The sequence below is a fragment of the Eufriesea mexicana genome, unplaced genomic scaffold (assembly GCF_001483705.2).
Source record: "Eufriesea mexicana isolate 0111107269 unplaced genomic scaffold, ASM148370v2 scaffold1809, whole genome shotgun sequence".
Lineage (NCBI taxonomy): Eukaryota > Metazoa > Arthropoda > Insecta > Hymenoptera > Apidae > Eufriesea > Eufriesea mexicana.
The window spans coordinates 93835-111867 of record NW_016909914.1 but is presented as its reverse complement, the minus strand read 5'-3'; the positions used below and the strand labels follow the sequence as shown (position 1 = coordinate 111867).

At 27.2% G+C, this 18033-nt stretch overlaps 1 protein-coding gene across 1 annotated transcript; it reads right to left on the bottom strand.

The window, feature by feature from the left end:
* Positions 1-237: 237 nt before the first annotated feature.
* On the bottom strand, positions 238-16087 carry LOC108549011 (retinol dehydrogenase 12). Its single transcript, XM_017902210.1, has 7 exons — positions 15853-16087; positions 12703-12781; positions 9900-10210; positions 5376-5495; positions 4715-4928; positions 341-550; positions 238-268 (listed from the first exon to the last, which is right to left on the bottom strand). Exons 1-6 carry the CDS (start codon positions 15968-15970, stop codon positions 397-399), a joined length of 996 nt encoding a protein of 331 aa, XP_017757699.1. The 5' UTR covers positions 15971-16087; the 3' UTR covers positions 238-268; positions 341-396.
* Between the last annotated feature and the right edge of the window lie 1946 nt (positions 16088-18033).

Below are 18033 nucleotides of genomic sequence, written 5' to 3'. Positions count from 1 at the left end.
GAAAAAAAAAAGAATAAAGTGGAATATAACTTGAAATATAACTTAAAATTTAAATGGTAATATACATCACTTTTTTCTTCTTTTTCTAAAATAAGTCAAGGATTTAACAACAGAAAAATAACTGTCAAGTTTATAAAACAACTCTGTGAATTTACAAATGGATATCTAAAGAGAAAACGCATTTATTAATAATAATTAGTAATACATTATTAACATTCTTACTCAATTTTCAAATATCTGGTCTTCAAAAACGTCCATCTTCAAATTTCTGTAATTTTTTACACACATTAAATAACTAATTTGAGTAATTATAAAATGATTATATAATTTCTTAAATTACCTTCATCCTTAGCATAAATTTATCATTATGAACATTGTAAACTACTCTCTACTACCTTATTGTTCAACTAGTTTCTTATTCAATATTTTCAACAGTTCTTCTAGTTCTACTTCTGATGGTAGATTAAGTAATTCACAACTACGCTTCCAAAATTGCATAGCTAACTCAGAATCACAACCCTTTGATGAAGTGCATGCTACTCTGCAGTTACTGAAAAACAAATAATTAGAGAAACAAGTAAGTAAAAAACAAATAAACTATAACACTAAATTAATTTTTTTTTATTTTCAGGTAAAATGACACACAAAATTAATAAAATCTAACTGATGCAACTATATTATACATTTCAAAACAAAAGGAGGTAGGGTACTTCCCAATTTTACATTGTTACCAACAATGTACAACTTTTCCTGGCAAGCTTTATATGTAACATATGTAATAAATTTTTATTAATTTTATTAAATATTATTATTACTTTTTCAATATGTTTTTAACATTTCAAATAAAGAAACATTTAACTAAATAGTGTTGTTACGACCGCAATTCGGATCATGAGTATAACATATATAGAAATGAAACCCACTTTTTCTAGTCAGTTAGGTTCAGTCCCTGAGCCTTCGACACGCAATGCACTATGAAAATTCCATGGCATGAAGTAAATCGTAGTTCGAATACAAATTTGAACGTGAAAAGTGCAATATTCATCGAAACAAGTATGAAGACAGTATTAAATAGTTTCTAAGTTAATTCGTTGAATTTTCATTGTATTGTTAATAAGTGTATATATATATATATATACACACACATACATAACTATACATATATAGTGTATATATATACATAAGATGTAGTAAAAAGAAATCCATTATTTTTGTATGAAATTGAAGGCTTTATTTAGCATAGTTAGAATGATCCGATTTAGGTCAAATATGTACCGTTTTGTTCAATAACTTATTGCCATTTTAAAGGTAGCTCCATTATGCCTCTCCCATAGGAACTCTCGTCCCTATTGGCAAAAGACTGGGACAGTCAATTTTCACCAGCTTCTCTTGAGGCGAATTTTTCACAAGCAAAATCATTCGTCATAGACAGAAACAGGTGGTAATCACTTGGTGTCAGGTCCGGACTATAAGGTGGATGTATAAGAACCTCCCAACCATGCTCCGGGAACTCCTGGCGAGTTACTATCGATGTATGTGGCCTGGCGTTATCCTAATGAAACATAATTCCTCTCTTATTGGCCAAAGCTAGCCGTTTCTGGGCGATTGCTTCCTTCAGACGGTTCAATTGTTGATAGTACAAGTCCGAATTAAGAGCTTAGCCGTAGGGGAGCAGCTCATAGTAGATGATTCTTTTTGTATCCAGCCTTATTCAAGTGGTTCCAAACGGTTTTTGTGCAATGTTTAACTCCTGGGTAATCGAAACAGTGCTTACATGACAGTCAGACTCGACGATTTTCATTATTTTATCGACATTTTCGACAATCGGCCTTCCAGAACGTGGTGCATCTTTGATATAAAAATTACCGGAACGGAATCGACGAAACCAAAATTGCGCGTGATCGGCAGTTACAGTGTCAGGACCATAAACACTAGTTAAATTTTTAGCCGCCTGGCTTGCGTTTTCGCCTTTATCGAAGAAAAGCTGTAAAATGTGACCTATATTCTCTTTGCTTCATCTTCGACAAGCGCTCAAACAATACTGAATCAAGCAATCACAAAACTGTTTTAGAAGTTTTTTTTAGTACGAAATCTTATCTTTCTAACGCCATCTAGCATAATCCAATCACACTTATACCACGCGAGATATAGATCACTGAAGCCACTTATTGCAAAAATGATGGATTTCTTTTTACTACAATTAATATATATATTAGATTTAGAATTTGTTTATGCCTCTTTCTTTTTAAAGTGTTTGAACTCTCGATACATTGTAAGTATAGTAGTCTCTGTTGAGAGCAAAATCTATCTATAAATTTTCATTTTTTCACCAGTAGCTCCTTATTATGTAATGAACGTTTATATAAAACAAAAACTGTCAAATTGCTAAGTGTGATTTTCTGCGATTATCACTGTAGATTCAAATTTTTATGAAAAATCGGAGGCGTCGAATTAAAATCTCTACAAAAGAAATTAAAAATATCACATGAAAATTGAGAAATATCAATGAAAAATCCTATAAAAGATTAGTAAACATAAATAAAGCAAAAATCCTAGAAATTTAAGCTCTCCTCTTCATGAAATACTAGGATGTGTAAATTTAAATCCCTGTAAAGAACCAGGATGTTTATATTTAAAATTTATAGGAGGCAGTGATAATAACATAATCTATAAAACCTTGCTTACCATATGTGTTCAATCATTTATCAATTTTTGTTAGTATTACAACTTCAATATTGAGTGTTAGCAATAAAATTATTAAAGAAATGTCAAAATTAAAGTAGAAAGTACAACAAAGATTTCCACAAAAATAAACTAAGACACTGTAAGCCAAAGATAAAGATATTGAATTCATAAGAAGAAGAGGCGTTACCAAAGTTAACAGCACATTTAACACAAATACAAAATCACAACATTAATTCCTTAAGAATCATGGTTCTTCTAAGAATATTATCCATTTTACTTAGTTATTTAATAGTATTCTATTATAGAGTATTATCAAACTAAATTAAAATCTAAATCCATTCTTAGAAGAACATAAATCTTAATAAAAACATGGCTAAAACCTATTGAAACCATAATCTAATAAATATATATTATTTTTCCTACCCCAATAATGAAGATTTAGACTTTAGATATACTCTGAAACAACTGTACACGTATCTATGTAAATGGCAATATTTTTCATAATCACACAAGCAACTACCATATATGATACTTTCTTCAATAATTACTCCTGATAAACAAATTGCAGCACTATCCAAAACCTTTTCTCTAACTATTTAGCCCTTAATAGGTACTAACTGATTCTTCAGCAATTATATTTCAAAGAACTTTAAATTTATTTTGCAAAAGGTCAATGAGTAAATGTAACTAAAGTACTGGATGAAAAATAAAAATGTGTATAGTTTGTGATATTATGCAGAGGAAAAACAATAAACTCTGAACCAAATGTAACATAAGTTAAATGTTCATATATACAGGGTTCATAGTATATGTACTATGTATCCTACAAAAGAAAATAATATAATTTGTATAAATTGTCAAAATTGATAATAAATACTGTTTGTAGTATGATGATTACATGCTGTTTTGTATTATTGAAGAAATAGTACACTCATAAAGCATATACCCCAGCAAAGAAAAAGCTACTATAGCGGACAGCATTACAAAAGTATTCATAATTGATTATGACAGTAAACAAATTGCATGTCAACTGTCAGCACAACATACTACAACATAGCCAAGAGTACCAGTATTGTAATAAGACCATTAATCACCCTTTCATGTCACAAAGAATAATACTTTCTAATACATTGTCACATATACCGATTGAATGTGTAAAAAGAATCTTCACATGGAATAATAAAATAAATATAAGAATGTATTTAAGAAATCCATGTTTCTTAGATATGTAAATTAGACAGGCTTAGGAAAACTTCTTTGATAAAATGCTTACAAAAGTTCAAATGTGGGATCAAGAATCTATGATCAGAAACTGGTATTTGAAGAAACGAAGATCGATGTTGAGTTTGTGGCACCCAAGTTGTCAGTTGCGTATTTGATAAGTCTGCAAAATTATTTATATGATGGTGACGTTTTTGTTAAGTGTAATTAAGGACAATTACAGAAAAAAGGATTAATCAGCTAAAATGACGAATTGAATAAATCATATTAGAAGCTTCAGTTTTAACTTTTTCAATGTATAGTTATGATCAAATTGTTAACTAGGAGAATCATGATGAATACAGTTGTTTCTAGAAAGTGTACAACATAGATTTGTTCTAGACATTAACACCATTTTAAAGATGAATTAATACACTTCATCAATTCCACAGGCCCTTCATTCGTAAATGAAGGAGAAAGATATAATTGAATAACAATTATGTTATAATATATGTAACATGTATACTATAAAAAAAAAGAATATATTAATACTATATATTTACAATAAAATAAACATTTTATAGTAATTGAACTGTTCAAAGAAAGTATAAAATAATACAAAATATTATTTTTTGAAAATTTTAATACTTCCAATATTCGATCTTTTATTACTCTAAGAAATTAATGAAAAATTTTGACTTATTATGCAGAGATGCATCGGATGGCCACTCGATCAATATTTTTCTTAAATATTATAATAGTAATTTTTGTCATATATAATATTCTTTAACTACTGCCTGGAAATTTATATAACGTATAATAAACTCACTCATAATATAGGCCGGTTTCTTTTCCTGCGTTTTCATCTACAGCACAGTATAAACTCGTCTGAGCACCTTGTTCAGCAGTTTTCCCAAAAACAGTGGCTAATCTCATTAGTGACCTTGCACCTCGAAAAATGCTTCTATCTACATATCGACCCAGTTCTGTTTTTACTACTCCAGGATGTAGAGAATATACATTTATACCCTCAATTCCAGCTTCTGAAAGTAAATTAAAAAATACATTATTTACTTCATTTATCATGCTAAATATTGAAATAAATAATATTGGATACTGAAAATAATTACTATATTGCGTTTAAATAATATAAAATGCTATCCATTTTTTTGTAGATAAAACGAAAACCACACTGTATTTGATTAATTAGTAAATAGAAGAAACAGTTAATGAATGTATTTTTAAAAACCTAGTATTTTTTGTATAAAAACCATAACTTTATATAATTTTTTTTTCTTTTGATTTCTAACTTTGACCATTTTCATAATTATCAGCACTATTGTAAAAAACGTAATATCATTAAAATAGGATCTTTGTTCAACTAATTAAATATTTAATTTAAAAATATTTTAGTCAATTTATTGATACAAATATAACAAGCCTTACTAGTTATAAAATAATTTATCCACACACATAATGCTGTTACTTACCATGCAACTTTTTGCTCAATTCCTTGGTAAATAAAACATTGGCCAGTTTACTTTGACAATAAGCTTTAAAAGGAGTATAAGAACTCTCCAAATTTAAATCCTCAAAGTTTATGTTACCAACTATAATAAAAATCTTAATTAATAATCATTAATGTGTTTTAAAGTTTTTTTTATTAGTATTATTGGCATAAATGAAATGCAAACTCAATATCAATCTTAATCAATAACATTCGTGTATTAAAGACGCGTTGAGTCAATAATGTGAATGACATCTGACAATTTAGGTTTGGACTAGGTCCTAAAAATCCCCAAAATCTTTTGATTTTCAAAAATATCGACAGAAAATTTAGCTTCGTGACGAAAATAATAGATGCCATAATTTATTATACATTTAATAAACTTCGCTTCCAATGTCCAATACCCTTAGATATTGATTAGGGATAGATAAGAACTTTGTTCTTATGTATTTGTAGACTATTCAAGGAATTTGACCTATGATACGGGATTTCGATAGTGTGATAGAATTAACTGACTATGTATTATTTCAGTTTATGAAATTAGTCATATATATTGAAATTTATTATACTAGATTCTGAATTAATAATGAATATAATAAAATGTTAGTAATAAATAATAATATATAAAATATAACGATAAATTTATTCTGATTTACTGAACGAGATTTAACTAGGCTCTTGGCTTTCGACTTTAGCATATTTTGTCTAATAGCTATTATATTATATAATATTATATAATACAATATACTAGTTTATGTAACTAACTGAATGACAGCTCTTCTGCGATTAACTGGGCGGCTAACGATCTTATTATCCGCAGTCCTATCTTAAAACCATATTCCCAATTACTCTTATTGCAGTAATCGATGCAGGAATGGAGACTTTAGCCATTTTTGTTTTAAAAAAAAACAAGTTTTAAACAAACAGCTAATTTTATTAGTAACTAGAACATTCAGTTCGATTCAATATTGCATCAACCTTGTCCAATATTATTTCAATTATTATCTCGACATTTCGCTAGTACTATATTTCTATAACTTTTATAGAAATGAAAATGAGATGCAGAAGTTTATTCTTATGCTCAGATATACAATTGACTTTATTTCTGTCAAGAAACAGTGGTCACCGATCAGGAACATTTTCTAACTGTGCAATGGACGATTCAAAAATTAGGAGAAATGTGTTTCAGATAGGTTTTCCATGATAATAAAGATAGCATCTTTCTTAATGATGTTTACATTATTGTTGGAGATTTTCGGTATTTTGAGGGGAAGTATTCTTTGATTGAAACCATGATTTAAAATATCCTCTAACTTTTAGTTATGTAATGTTCTACTACAGTCAACTATATATAATTTAATTTGATACACTTCTAATATCTTTCCAGTTGCGTATACAAATTTCAGCCAGTTTCTTCAATATACACTTATCAAGAAGAGCAGAATATTTTGTAGATATCTGTCGAAAATACATTTATGATGTTGCATGTATGATTATTCTTGAAGTGATTTAATTTTCTTGTTTTTTAAATATTTTTCTATCAAATCTTCTACAAATCGGATTCGAAATCCGTAGTTTGAAAATACGAAATAAATGCCGATTGAGATTTACTATATGTCGAGAACTCGTAACCTTTTCTTAAACTTCGACATTTCGCTCGATCTTTTTATAACGATTGTCACATAACAAACTTATAGCCCAACATTGTGACGTCATCTGACACTTAATGGGTCATACTCCCCCAGATTGCCTTCAGGTCCACCAAAAGTAAAAGTAAGGTAAATATCACTGTTTTTGACGAAAGTGGTGAAATAATTATGAAATTATGAAACTGAAATTGACCACTTCGCTTAATATTTCGTCTGATTCAAAAATTAAATTTTGCGAAATCTTTGCATTTATGTAACTGATCTCCATAAATATAATATCATCATTCACCAATAATTTGCTTTCAATATTAGTTATTCTATGTCATCAATTTATGCGTGTTTCGCGATTCATTAATCATAAACTGAACATCAAGAACTGTGCAACTATGTGATCTTTATTAACTTCATCCATACATTTAAATTGATCTGACATTCCCATCCGATTGATCGAATTATATCTTTAAAATATACTACTCGCCATTCTTCTTAATAGGATAACTTCCTCCAAGTTTCTAGTTATTGCTAGTATCCCTGCTATGATTCTTCTTAACTTTACGTGTACGTTTGAATCGGTGTGATACGAAATACAGATATACAAGTACAAAGAACAGATTTTCTTTGCATCTTCATCTAATCGATTGAATTGTCGTTAAAATAAATTTATTGTACTTTTTGTCAATGGAATAGCTTCCTTCAAGCTAGTTGTTGCTGATGTCTCGTAAGATTCTACCCTTTGATCGATGCTCAATATTTTCGTTAACTTTCTATCAGCCGGGCCCTTGATCTTCTTTATTCTATAGTCGTAAGTGTCTTACCGAACTGCTCGACTAATGATGAGTGATTTAAACCAATAACAATTCTTATATATGTATATTCTTTGATCATTTTCCAGTGTTAGGAAAACATTGCTACCTACGACACGCTTGTAATATACCAATTGAAAAATTCGTCATATACAAATGATTGTAATATAAATTCTAAAAGGAAGTTGTTTTTAGAAAATTTATCTATTAAATATGTATAAATTTAGAATACATTATAAATTTCAGTGTTTTAATTTAAAGATATGCAACAATAAATATACAAAAATATAATTGAAATGATCAGCACAGAAAAAATGTGGGTCAATACTGGTCCAGGCACGGTTGTTGGCGGCTCCTGGAAGGGTCTCTTGATGGATTAGTGAAATTCTTTTGCCCTGTTTGCTAATGATCTTACTATGATACTATAGCACGTTTTCGTCATAATACTTGGACTTTTTTTCTGGATCAATTAACTTAATTACATTAAGTTAGTAACTAACATTAATACACCCACCAACTTCTCTTTTAAGAGGGCTTAAACTCTTGCGAAAGGAAACCTCAATTGAAGGAAAAAAAGAAGAAAGCTATCAGGGATTTAACTAAATATTCAAACATGGTTCACGAGTTGGCACCACCGTGCAAATTACATAAAGCATCACACTGGCATTCTAACACGTAGAAATAAGGAAGCAGGCCAACAGTTTTCTCGTATGTAGCACAGGAAGATTAATTTCTTTGCGTTGGTTTCTTCTTCGTGCTCTTTTCGTATTCGCTTCTGTGTTCGTTAATTTATTTTCTTTCCTGTTGAATTGTACATTCAAAAAGTAATCCTCACTGGTGACCATTGTTTCGTGATATAAACGCACTCAGTATATATATATATTATATCCCATCTCAAGAATACGACAGTTTCATCGCGTTATTTGAACCTTGTATTTGCAATACTGTCGAAACGTCGAAATAATATATACTGGTAATTATGAAAGTGATCTAAATCAGGAATTTAAATAAAATTAATTTAACATTTATTTTGCATTGTATTAATTTACATCGTAATAACATTTTCTGAAGTTCTAGAGAATCAAACCGTCAGCTTATGTTTGCGTTTATATCGTAATTGTAGTATCGTAGGACCCAAAACGGGAGAGGGCCATAAAAGGGAAAGTGAGTGAAAGTGTGTGGACAAGACAAAAACTAGACTCATCGGAAAAACATTCGTCGATGGGTCAGCGATATTTTCGGCGATCAAATGAGAGAGGGTAGTTTTAAGGAAAATTAGGAAAAACGCGGGACAATCGTTTTTGAGAAAGGAGAATTGTGTGAAGCTTGGTAGGAGAGGATTTCGAAAGAAATCGTGAGGGAAGTTGTTTAGAATTATTTTATGTTGTCTTTTCTTTATATATACATCACTATATATATACCATAATCAACCGTTTTCTTTAGTCAACCTTATTTAAATAATATATATATAGATACTACGTAATTAATTTTTTAATTTATCCACACACGAAGCATTGAATGTCTTGTAACGAAATATACGTGACTTAGACCATTTACACCATCCCATGTTTAGGTGGCAACACTGGTTTTCCACTAGCAAGCAGTGTTGCCACTAGCAAAAGAATCACACTGTATTGTATCCATTGAAAATCAAATCTGCTTTAATGCAAATTTAAAAACAAACCGGATCATTGCTTAATTTATAGCCACTCACACCAGTTAGTTACCGATTCTATTTATCGAATCAATTGAACGAATGTCATGGTGTTACGCTATGCCTTTAAACTTTTAATATTTTCTTTGTTGAACGAACTCATTGCACATAGGTAATAGGATAAATAGGGGAGACTGAATAGATATATCAATGAATCTATTTTATAACAATGAAAATTTATAATAATGTCTTTTCATGCAAAAGAATAACTTTACGTGTACAATATCGAATTTAAAAGCCTAGTAATAAGAGTGATATTGTAGAACATATACACTTTATGCAGCATCATTGCTAGGTACGATGCTTAGTTTACATAATCATATAATATCACGAGTACTTACCCTTATGCAAGTATGATGAAACATTAATTATTCTACAACCTGGTGCAGATTCTCGAATTTTTGGTAATAGTAAAAGTGTTAAAAGAAAATGTCCCAAGTGATTAGCTTGGAAATGAGTCTCGAAGCCATCTTCACTTTTTTCAAATGGATGCAAGAACACTCCTGCATTATTGATTAATATATGAATGGCTGGTTCAGTTGATAATAAATGCTGTGCACACTTCTTAATACTTGCGAAGCTAGTAAGATTCAAGTGACGAATTTCTAATTGTCCTGGTTCGTCTTCAGGATTGCTTTCATAAGCTCTGAAACTTTATTCGTTACAGACATCGTGATTTACTTTCGACGAATTTATGTAGTTGTATATATATAGTATGTAGAATAGTAGTTCGATAACAGTTTCCAATTTGGTACAATGACAAACAATTTTAAAACATTCTGCAAATCTGACCCTCAAATATTTTCGAAATTCAAGCTTGTTATCAATAACGAACGTAAATAAATACAAAAAGCACTGAACTTTTAGGTAAACTTAAACTCATAATTATTGAGCAGTATGTCAATGTTCTTATACCGAATAGTTTATGCAGTTGGCTGGAACTATAGCTTTAAAACAGTCGAAAATAAAAAGAATTGCGCAATACAAAATTAAATGATTCCAAGTGGTACATCATTCGATGACAAATTTTTATCATGGATGGCGGTATTTCGAGAATTTCATTAATCTTATTATATTAAATATACTAATTCATACACTTACAAGATATACTATAGATATACTATTAAATATAGATATATTAATTTATACATTTACAAAAACACACAAATTAGTAAAATGACGCACGAATAGTTTCTTTATTCCTTCTCAACTCTGCCAAGAATAATTAATAGTACTAAGGCTTAAGCAACCGACTTTTCATCAACCATTGCGAAAGAACGCATTGTCTCTTACAAGTGCGGGAAATTAAACAATTACAAATTACGATTCACGGGACGAGACATGAATGATTAAAACGTATAAGCGATGAAAGGAATGAAACGTAAGAAAAGAATATGTAAAGCTAACAAGTTTATATTATTTTTATGATTGATGGTACCCGGCCTTGTTCTAAATGGTCAATATGAGCATTGTTATTATAAATGAGATATTTGGAACTCTGAATAGGTCAACACATTTACCACTAGAATTACCAACTCATAATGTGTATCTAAATATAATACACATACATAATAATAATAAAAGTAATATAATGAAAATAAAATAATGTACACGATTATTATGTTCCTATCTAAACAAAAACCAAAATTAATTTCGCCAGAAGGAGCTGCGTTTCAATAACTACAAAAATGGGGAGTCTGAAATTAGTTATTTTAACCCTTTAATAGTTCTAGTGGTAATACTGTTCAGCTTCTTTTGTTAGGGTTCAAACATATCTAGTATACCACATAGTATAACACATAGTATACCGTTCAAGTCAAGCATTCACATTCGTAAAATAAGTGAAATGCAGACTAGAATATGCATTTTAGAACATCAGATCGAAACAAGAACTTTGTGAAACATGTATGAAACGACTTAAAAATGAAATAGGAAGAGTGCTTAAGAGATAATGGTGGATAATTGCACATGTAGCATTCGAAAGATTATATTATATTTGGGATACGGCATAAAGAGAAATGGGGAACAGGAAGCACATATAAGAGAAAAAGTAAGGAAGACAATGAAACAGGTACGGAGGATTGGCAAAAAGATATTTGGGGGAAACTGGATAAGAAGATTATGACTGTATAATAGGTTTATCCAAACAGTAGACAGATATTAGAATTTGAACTGATTTTTTGTGGTAAATAAAACAGTTTACTACGAAGATCAGACATCCAATGAAGTACAAAGGAACATAAGTCAAATAAAAGAAAATTGCAGAAGTTTTAAAAATAAATAAACAGGTACATCATGTAACATATTACTCGAAATTATTTAATTTTATTTCTCAAAATTTATGTCTATCTTCAACCATTTTAAAGCCACTACTCCGTAGAGTGTAGAAAACGTCGCTATACAAGGTGTTCCATTAAAATCGACTCGATAGAATATCTTTGAAACTATCGATGATACTAGAAAACGTTTCAAACAAATCCTGCATATGATCAAAGATGTTTAAACTTTCATTAGTGTATGACGCTTTTAAAATTAATATAATATATATTTTTAATTCAAATTAAATTGTATAAACTTCTCTCGTTAAACTGTAATGCTCATGCCACCTGTTGAGTTTTCTTTGAAACATTTGTTGGTTGTATCGAGTGAACGATTATAATAAACAAAAACTTCGTGTGAGATGGCCTTCTTCGTTAATTAACCCTAACAGAAGTAATTATACTAAGTTATTTTTTCAATTGAAAATATCACAGAAAAAGCTTTTCTATTACAGTTTTCATGTGAACTTGATTTAAAAATATCATGTATTTCTATATAAATAACTTCTGTTTTAATTTTTATTTTCTATTTACATTTAATTTATATTTTTTATTTACAAAACGAATATATCGAAAACATAAAATGATAAAAAAAGACACAATATATCAGAATAACTAAAGAGTCTTAAATAAAATTAAATGATCAATTGACTTTGAATACACACATATAAACAACCTTGAACCACTGTAATTTTCTAGAATTTAAGTTTCCTTTAAAACAATAATAAAATGAGGATAAAATAAACCACTTTTACGATTAAAGAAATATATTTCCAAAAAATATATTTTATGCTAATTTGTAAAATGAGACATAATTATCAAATACCTTGGAGGATTTTCCTTTATATCATCCACTGCTTCTTTTGCTTTATTAATATCACGACACGCTAAGATTACTCGTCCACCTAGAATAGAAAAAAAATTCCCACATTATTTTTATCAATATAAATAAAATATTAGCATTAAATATATATAAGCATATCTTTAATAAAAGATATGATTGACTATTCCAAGCAAACTTATAATAATATTTATTCATAGATAGTTTTGTTTTCTGTAAATTCGTTCGAAATATTTCAATTTAAATGAATATATAAATATTCTATAGGATTAAGATCTGGATTCTGAGATGGTCATAGTAAGAGTAATATTTTTCTTAAAAAAGTTTTATTGTTTGATGTATATTTTGAATCATTATATTACCTTAAAATTCAAATTTCCGTATAAACTGTACACAGTTTATTTTTTAAGTTACTGATATTTTATTCTGTCAAAATAGCAACAAGAAAATGTAAATTATCAATCTCTGAATTCGAAAAACTTAGCAACATTACTAAATATGTATCTGGAAAGTAGACATAAAACTAATTACTATAAGATACGAAAGCATATATAAGCAAAATACATATTTCCACTTAAATTATTTACATTGCGTATATTATATGTATTATATATCTATTAAAAGAAAAATAAATAGTTTTGTTCGATATTAAACATGCATATAAAAAGAATTAATAATCACAAAATATATACATGTTGTTATTAAATTTTTAAATAAATTATAAAAAAGCAAGGGAAGAGAAATCAAAATTGAAACTATCATTTAAAACATTAAGAATATTTAATATATATAAATATTAATTTTAACATACATATCATGTAAAATATCTCCACTTAGTTTGGTATTATATTTTCTCAACATTTATTATTTTCATTTCATATATTCACACATTTGCTACTGGTTTGATAAATAACATGATTAAACGTAACAAATGTTACTTTTTCTACTATTGTAGTCAATTCAAAAATATAAATTTTAAATGCTACATAATAGAAAAAATAATAAGTCACATCTTGTACTTTTAATACCATTCACATAATATTTGAAACATTTAATGTCGGTCACAATTTAATAATAGTTTTATGTCGAGCTTTATCTTACAACCTTATTTTTAAATAAGGTATAGAATATATACATATACTGTATATATATAGTACATTGAAATTGTAGAATTACATAATATTCATTATTTCCAATTCTTTAACTATAACACAAGGTGAAACGCTTTATTACATTAGTATACTGTACATAAAAACAGTAAAATTTCAACTATGGCTATTGTAATACACATATAAAGTAATAGTCTATAAACTTTATCATATTTAGAATTGTATATTATATTTATGATACAAATATAATCATTTTTTCCTAAAATTATATACTATAATTCAATAATGTTCTTAAAGTTAATACAGATTATAATAAATATTTCTTCATAAAAGTTTCTTTCATAAATAGATTCTGTTATAAATTTACAAAAAAAAAATTGCATTTGTAACTGTAAACAGAACTATATTAAAAAAAAATATATAATAACAATGAGTAATATTCTCTTTTAGTATTTCTTTTGATAGTTCTAAAATATTTTATACTATACATTATATAACTTTAAATAGCAAAGTCATAGTGCAAATTTTAGTTTTGAAGGGAAAAATATTAAGTAATTATATATCTATTAAAAACATTTTCCATAAGTAAATACGCAAGAAATATATAACCTTAGATATATTTGGTATAACAAACTGATTTAATAGTGAAGGAAATAATTTTTAACAAATTAATTCAAGTTAATACAAAACATTCTAAGAATATTAATTAATAAAATGTAAATTCTGAGAGATATCATAAAATACATAAAAAAAGTTATAATTTTAAAGTGATAAGTAATGAAAAATTCATTCTTGGGTCAATTGTTTTTCTTTGTTAAATATAACAATAGTGTTATAGATAAATATTTAAATATTAATTTTGTACATAATTATATTAAATGAAATAAGTATTAATATATATACCCTCCAGTCGAATTCCTAACCTATTATATGCATATAATATAACAATATAACAAGCATATAAATATGTACGTAAATATAATTAACATTATACCTTATAAATTACAAATTTTTATAAAATATATCAAAACACATTCACAAAATATATTATGTAACATATTATAAACTATATATATCTGATCAATATATTTGCATGCAAGCTATGCCTATTAATGCATTTACAAATTATCTATCAATCTAGTACATATTGTAATATTAGTTACAGACTAATACGTTGTTGGTGTACGTTAGTTACAAACTATTAACTGTAAAAACATAATTGGACATTATTATATAATTGATTATAATTAAGTATACGTATTATAATATTATGTTTTAAAATTGACACCAACAATTTAATATCAAATATACAAGATAAAATTATACACTCGATGAAATATTATTACATATATGTATGTATGTACATAACTACAATACTATAATGATAATTAGAGTAAATAAATAAATAAGTAATACATCGTAATGATACATATAAATGTATCTTGTTTAATTTTTATTTTGTAAAAAATATTAAAAATTGTAACATGATATACATATATGATTACATTTACAAGGGAACCTTACAGCAGGGGAAATCACTTTTGGAATGATAGTAGGTATTCAGTATCAAAAAATACTAATAGGTTTCTTCACAATGGGCAACAGTCAACTTGATAGAATATAAATCAACCGCTTTACCGACTTTCTCACAATTTGTTATGGTAAGGATTGTTAAATAATTTACTTACTAGGTGCGTACAAAACTTAAAATCAATTTATCTAGAAAACGAATGCCCATTGTGAAGAAACCTATTAGGATTTTTTGATACTAGATGTGTACTATAATTTGTACCTATTATCGTTCCGAAAGCGATTTCCACTACCCTTGTTAGTATATTAGTCAAGATATAGGGTTTTTAAGTTCTTGAATACCAGAAGTGAAAACATTATAAAAAGATATGTTAGTATATATAGAGCACGCATATTGGTATAGCATGTATAAAAATTCAGAATTACATATTTTGAAAATATTCTACTAAGTAAAAATAGATTATATGCAATGTCAATAATATAGTATAAATGTTACCTCTTCTGTATAAATCCCTGGCTGTTTCTTTCCCAATTCCACAATTTGCACCTGTTATAACAATAGTCTTTCCAGTCAAACGAACATTGCTTCTGCAATAATTACTTAAAAATCGCATGTTTATAAACAACTTCTCCTTACTAATTCAGACAATATGGTATAAAAGACCTATTTATTTAGAACTCCGCTTTACGAATAACGGCCTTTCTGCCGCTCGACTCCATTCACTTCGTAATTCCATCGAGCGGTACACTGAAATAACAAGTAAAAGTAGTGGGGTAGGAAATAATGATTATTTAGTGTACAAACACCATGGCATATTTATTTTGCAAAGTAAACCATTTTTACAAAGAAATATTTTTCTACAAACTATTAACTTGTAAATTATAAAATTTCACCATTTATGTAATTTAAAAAATTTTTTTTTAAAGTTTTGTACTTTGCATTATTTGACATTAATTAATTTAACTTCTATTGCGCTTATTAAATTACTAAACTTTATTTTATATAATATGAACATTTATTATAATTTTCTTAAATACACTTGTTTACCGACGGAAGTTAAAAATCTTAAATAATTGTAACTTCTTTGAGATTTTATCAAGTTATTAAAAAATTATACAATAAATTAAAGATTATTACGATTAAATAGTTTTTTGAAAGTATTAGATATGATTTTATCAGCTAAAGCGTAAATGAGGTATAAAAATTAATAAGTTAGCTATCTTGACAAATCTATTAATACATTAAGTTTGATTCCTGCAGTTTAACAACAAACAACTTTATTTTCATATGATTAAGAAGATAATTTTAACACATACAATTAAGATTTATTTAAAGGTAATTTGTGGTGGTATTTAAACTTATTATTATTAGCTTATTCATAAAATTCTTTTAAAAATTAATGAGAAGTTAAAAAATGTAGTATTTCGTAATTAAATTATTCATTTTTTACCTATATTAGGAATTTACGAATTTCTTAGCTTACATTTATATGAAAAAATGTATATTAAAAGAATGTTAAAAATTAAAATAATATTTTTAAATTAAATAAATATTAAATTAAAAAGAATTCTATGGAAAATGTATATTAAAAGAAGGAAGAAAAAAGAGCTTAATAAATTTTTATGTCTAATATTATAATTTATATTAATTTCAAAAATTTTCTACTAAAATTGTAAATTACAAAGAATACTATGTATTCTTTTGTATACTATTAATACTAGAGAATGACATTCTATTTAAAAAATTGCAAGTCATAATTGCTATAATCATTGAAAAATTATTATGTGGTAGATTATCAATTTATACAACATCAACAACATTTATAAACGAAGAGCTATAAAAAATTCATGTATTGCGCATAGCATTATATAATGAAAAAAAGTAGCATATTTGTCCTTGGACAACTATCTCGAACATAATAGTATCATAAAATGTATTAAATTAACACCTAATTTTCTCTTTTTTTGTTTTTAGTAAGATAATCAAGTTAAATTGAATTAAAAATGTAACATATCTTTTTTAACAATTCTTCAACAAATATTGCTGAAATATATTTATATAAATTTTTACAATATATATTTTATATTTTTCTGGCTATTATGTTGTACAAACTTTTTAAATATATTTAGAAAATTGTATTTTTTGTTTAAACCTTTTAATTGTACTTTTATAAATCGTAAAACTATTTAATATTAAGTCTTTTTACCAATGTTATAAATGCTTCAAAGTGACACTCTTGTATTTCTACTGCATTTAAATTAGGTACATATCTCGTGTTTGTCATCAAACAGACATTCTCAAGTTTCATTTTATATTCAACCTTCTATATGATTATACCCAAGTTTTCACTCAATCATGTAAATTTTATTCTGAAATTATACGCAAGTATATTGCGAATAGAGGATAATGATAATACATTTGAAACTCTGTTTGCGAGTTGTAAATAAAAATTGATTAAAATATCTCTGGAATCTGCTAAATTTTCGTGTATCAATGAACGTAAGCAGAGTATACATTTTATTCGCTCTAACGGTTGTTCATTCTAACGGTCGGCACGACTCTGTAACCATATGTGATAATATAATAAAAACAATTTTTAATTAGCAGTTATTCATAAGCTAAGTTGAGTAGGCAACATATAAAAGTAATGAAAATTTCCGAAATACTTTAGGGTCA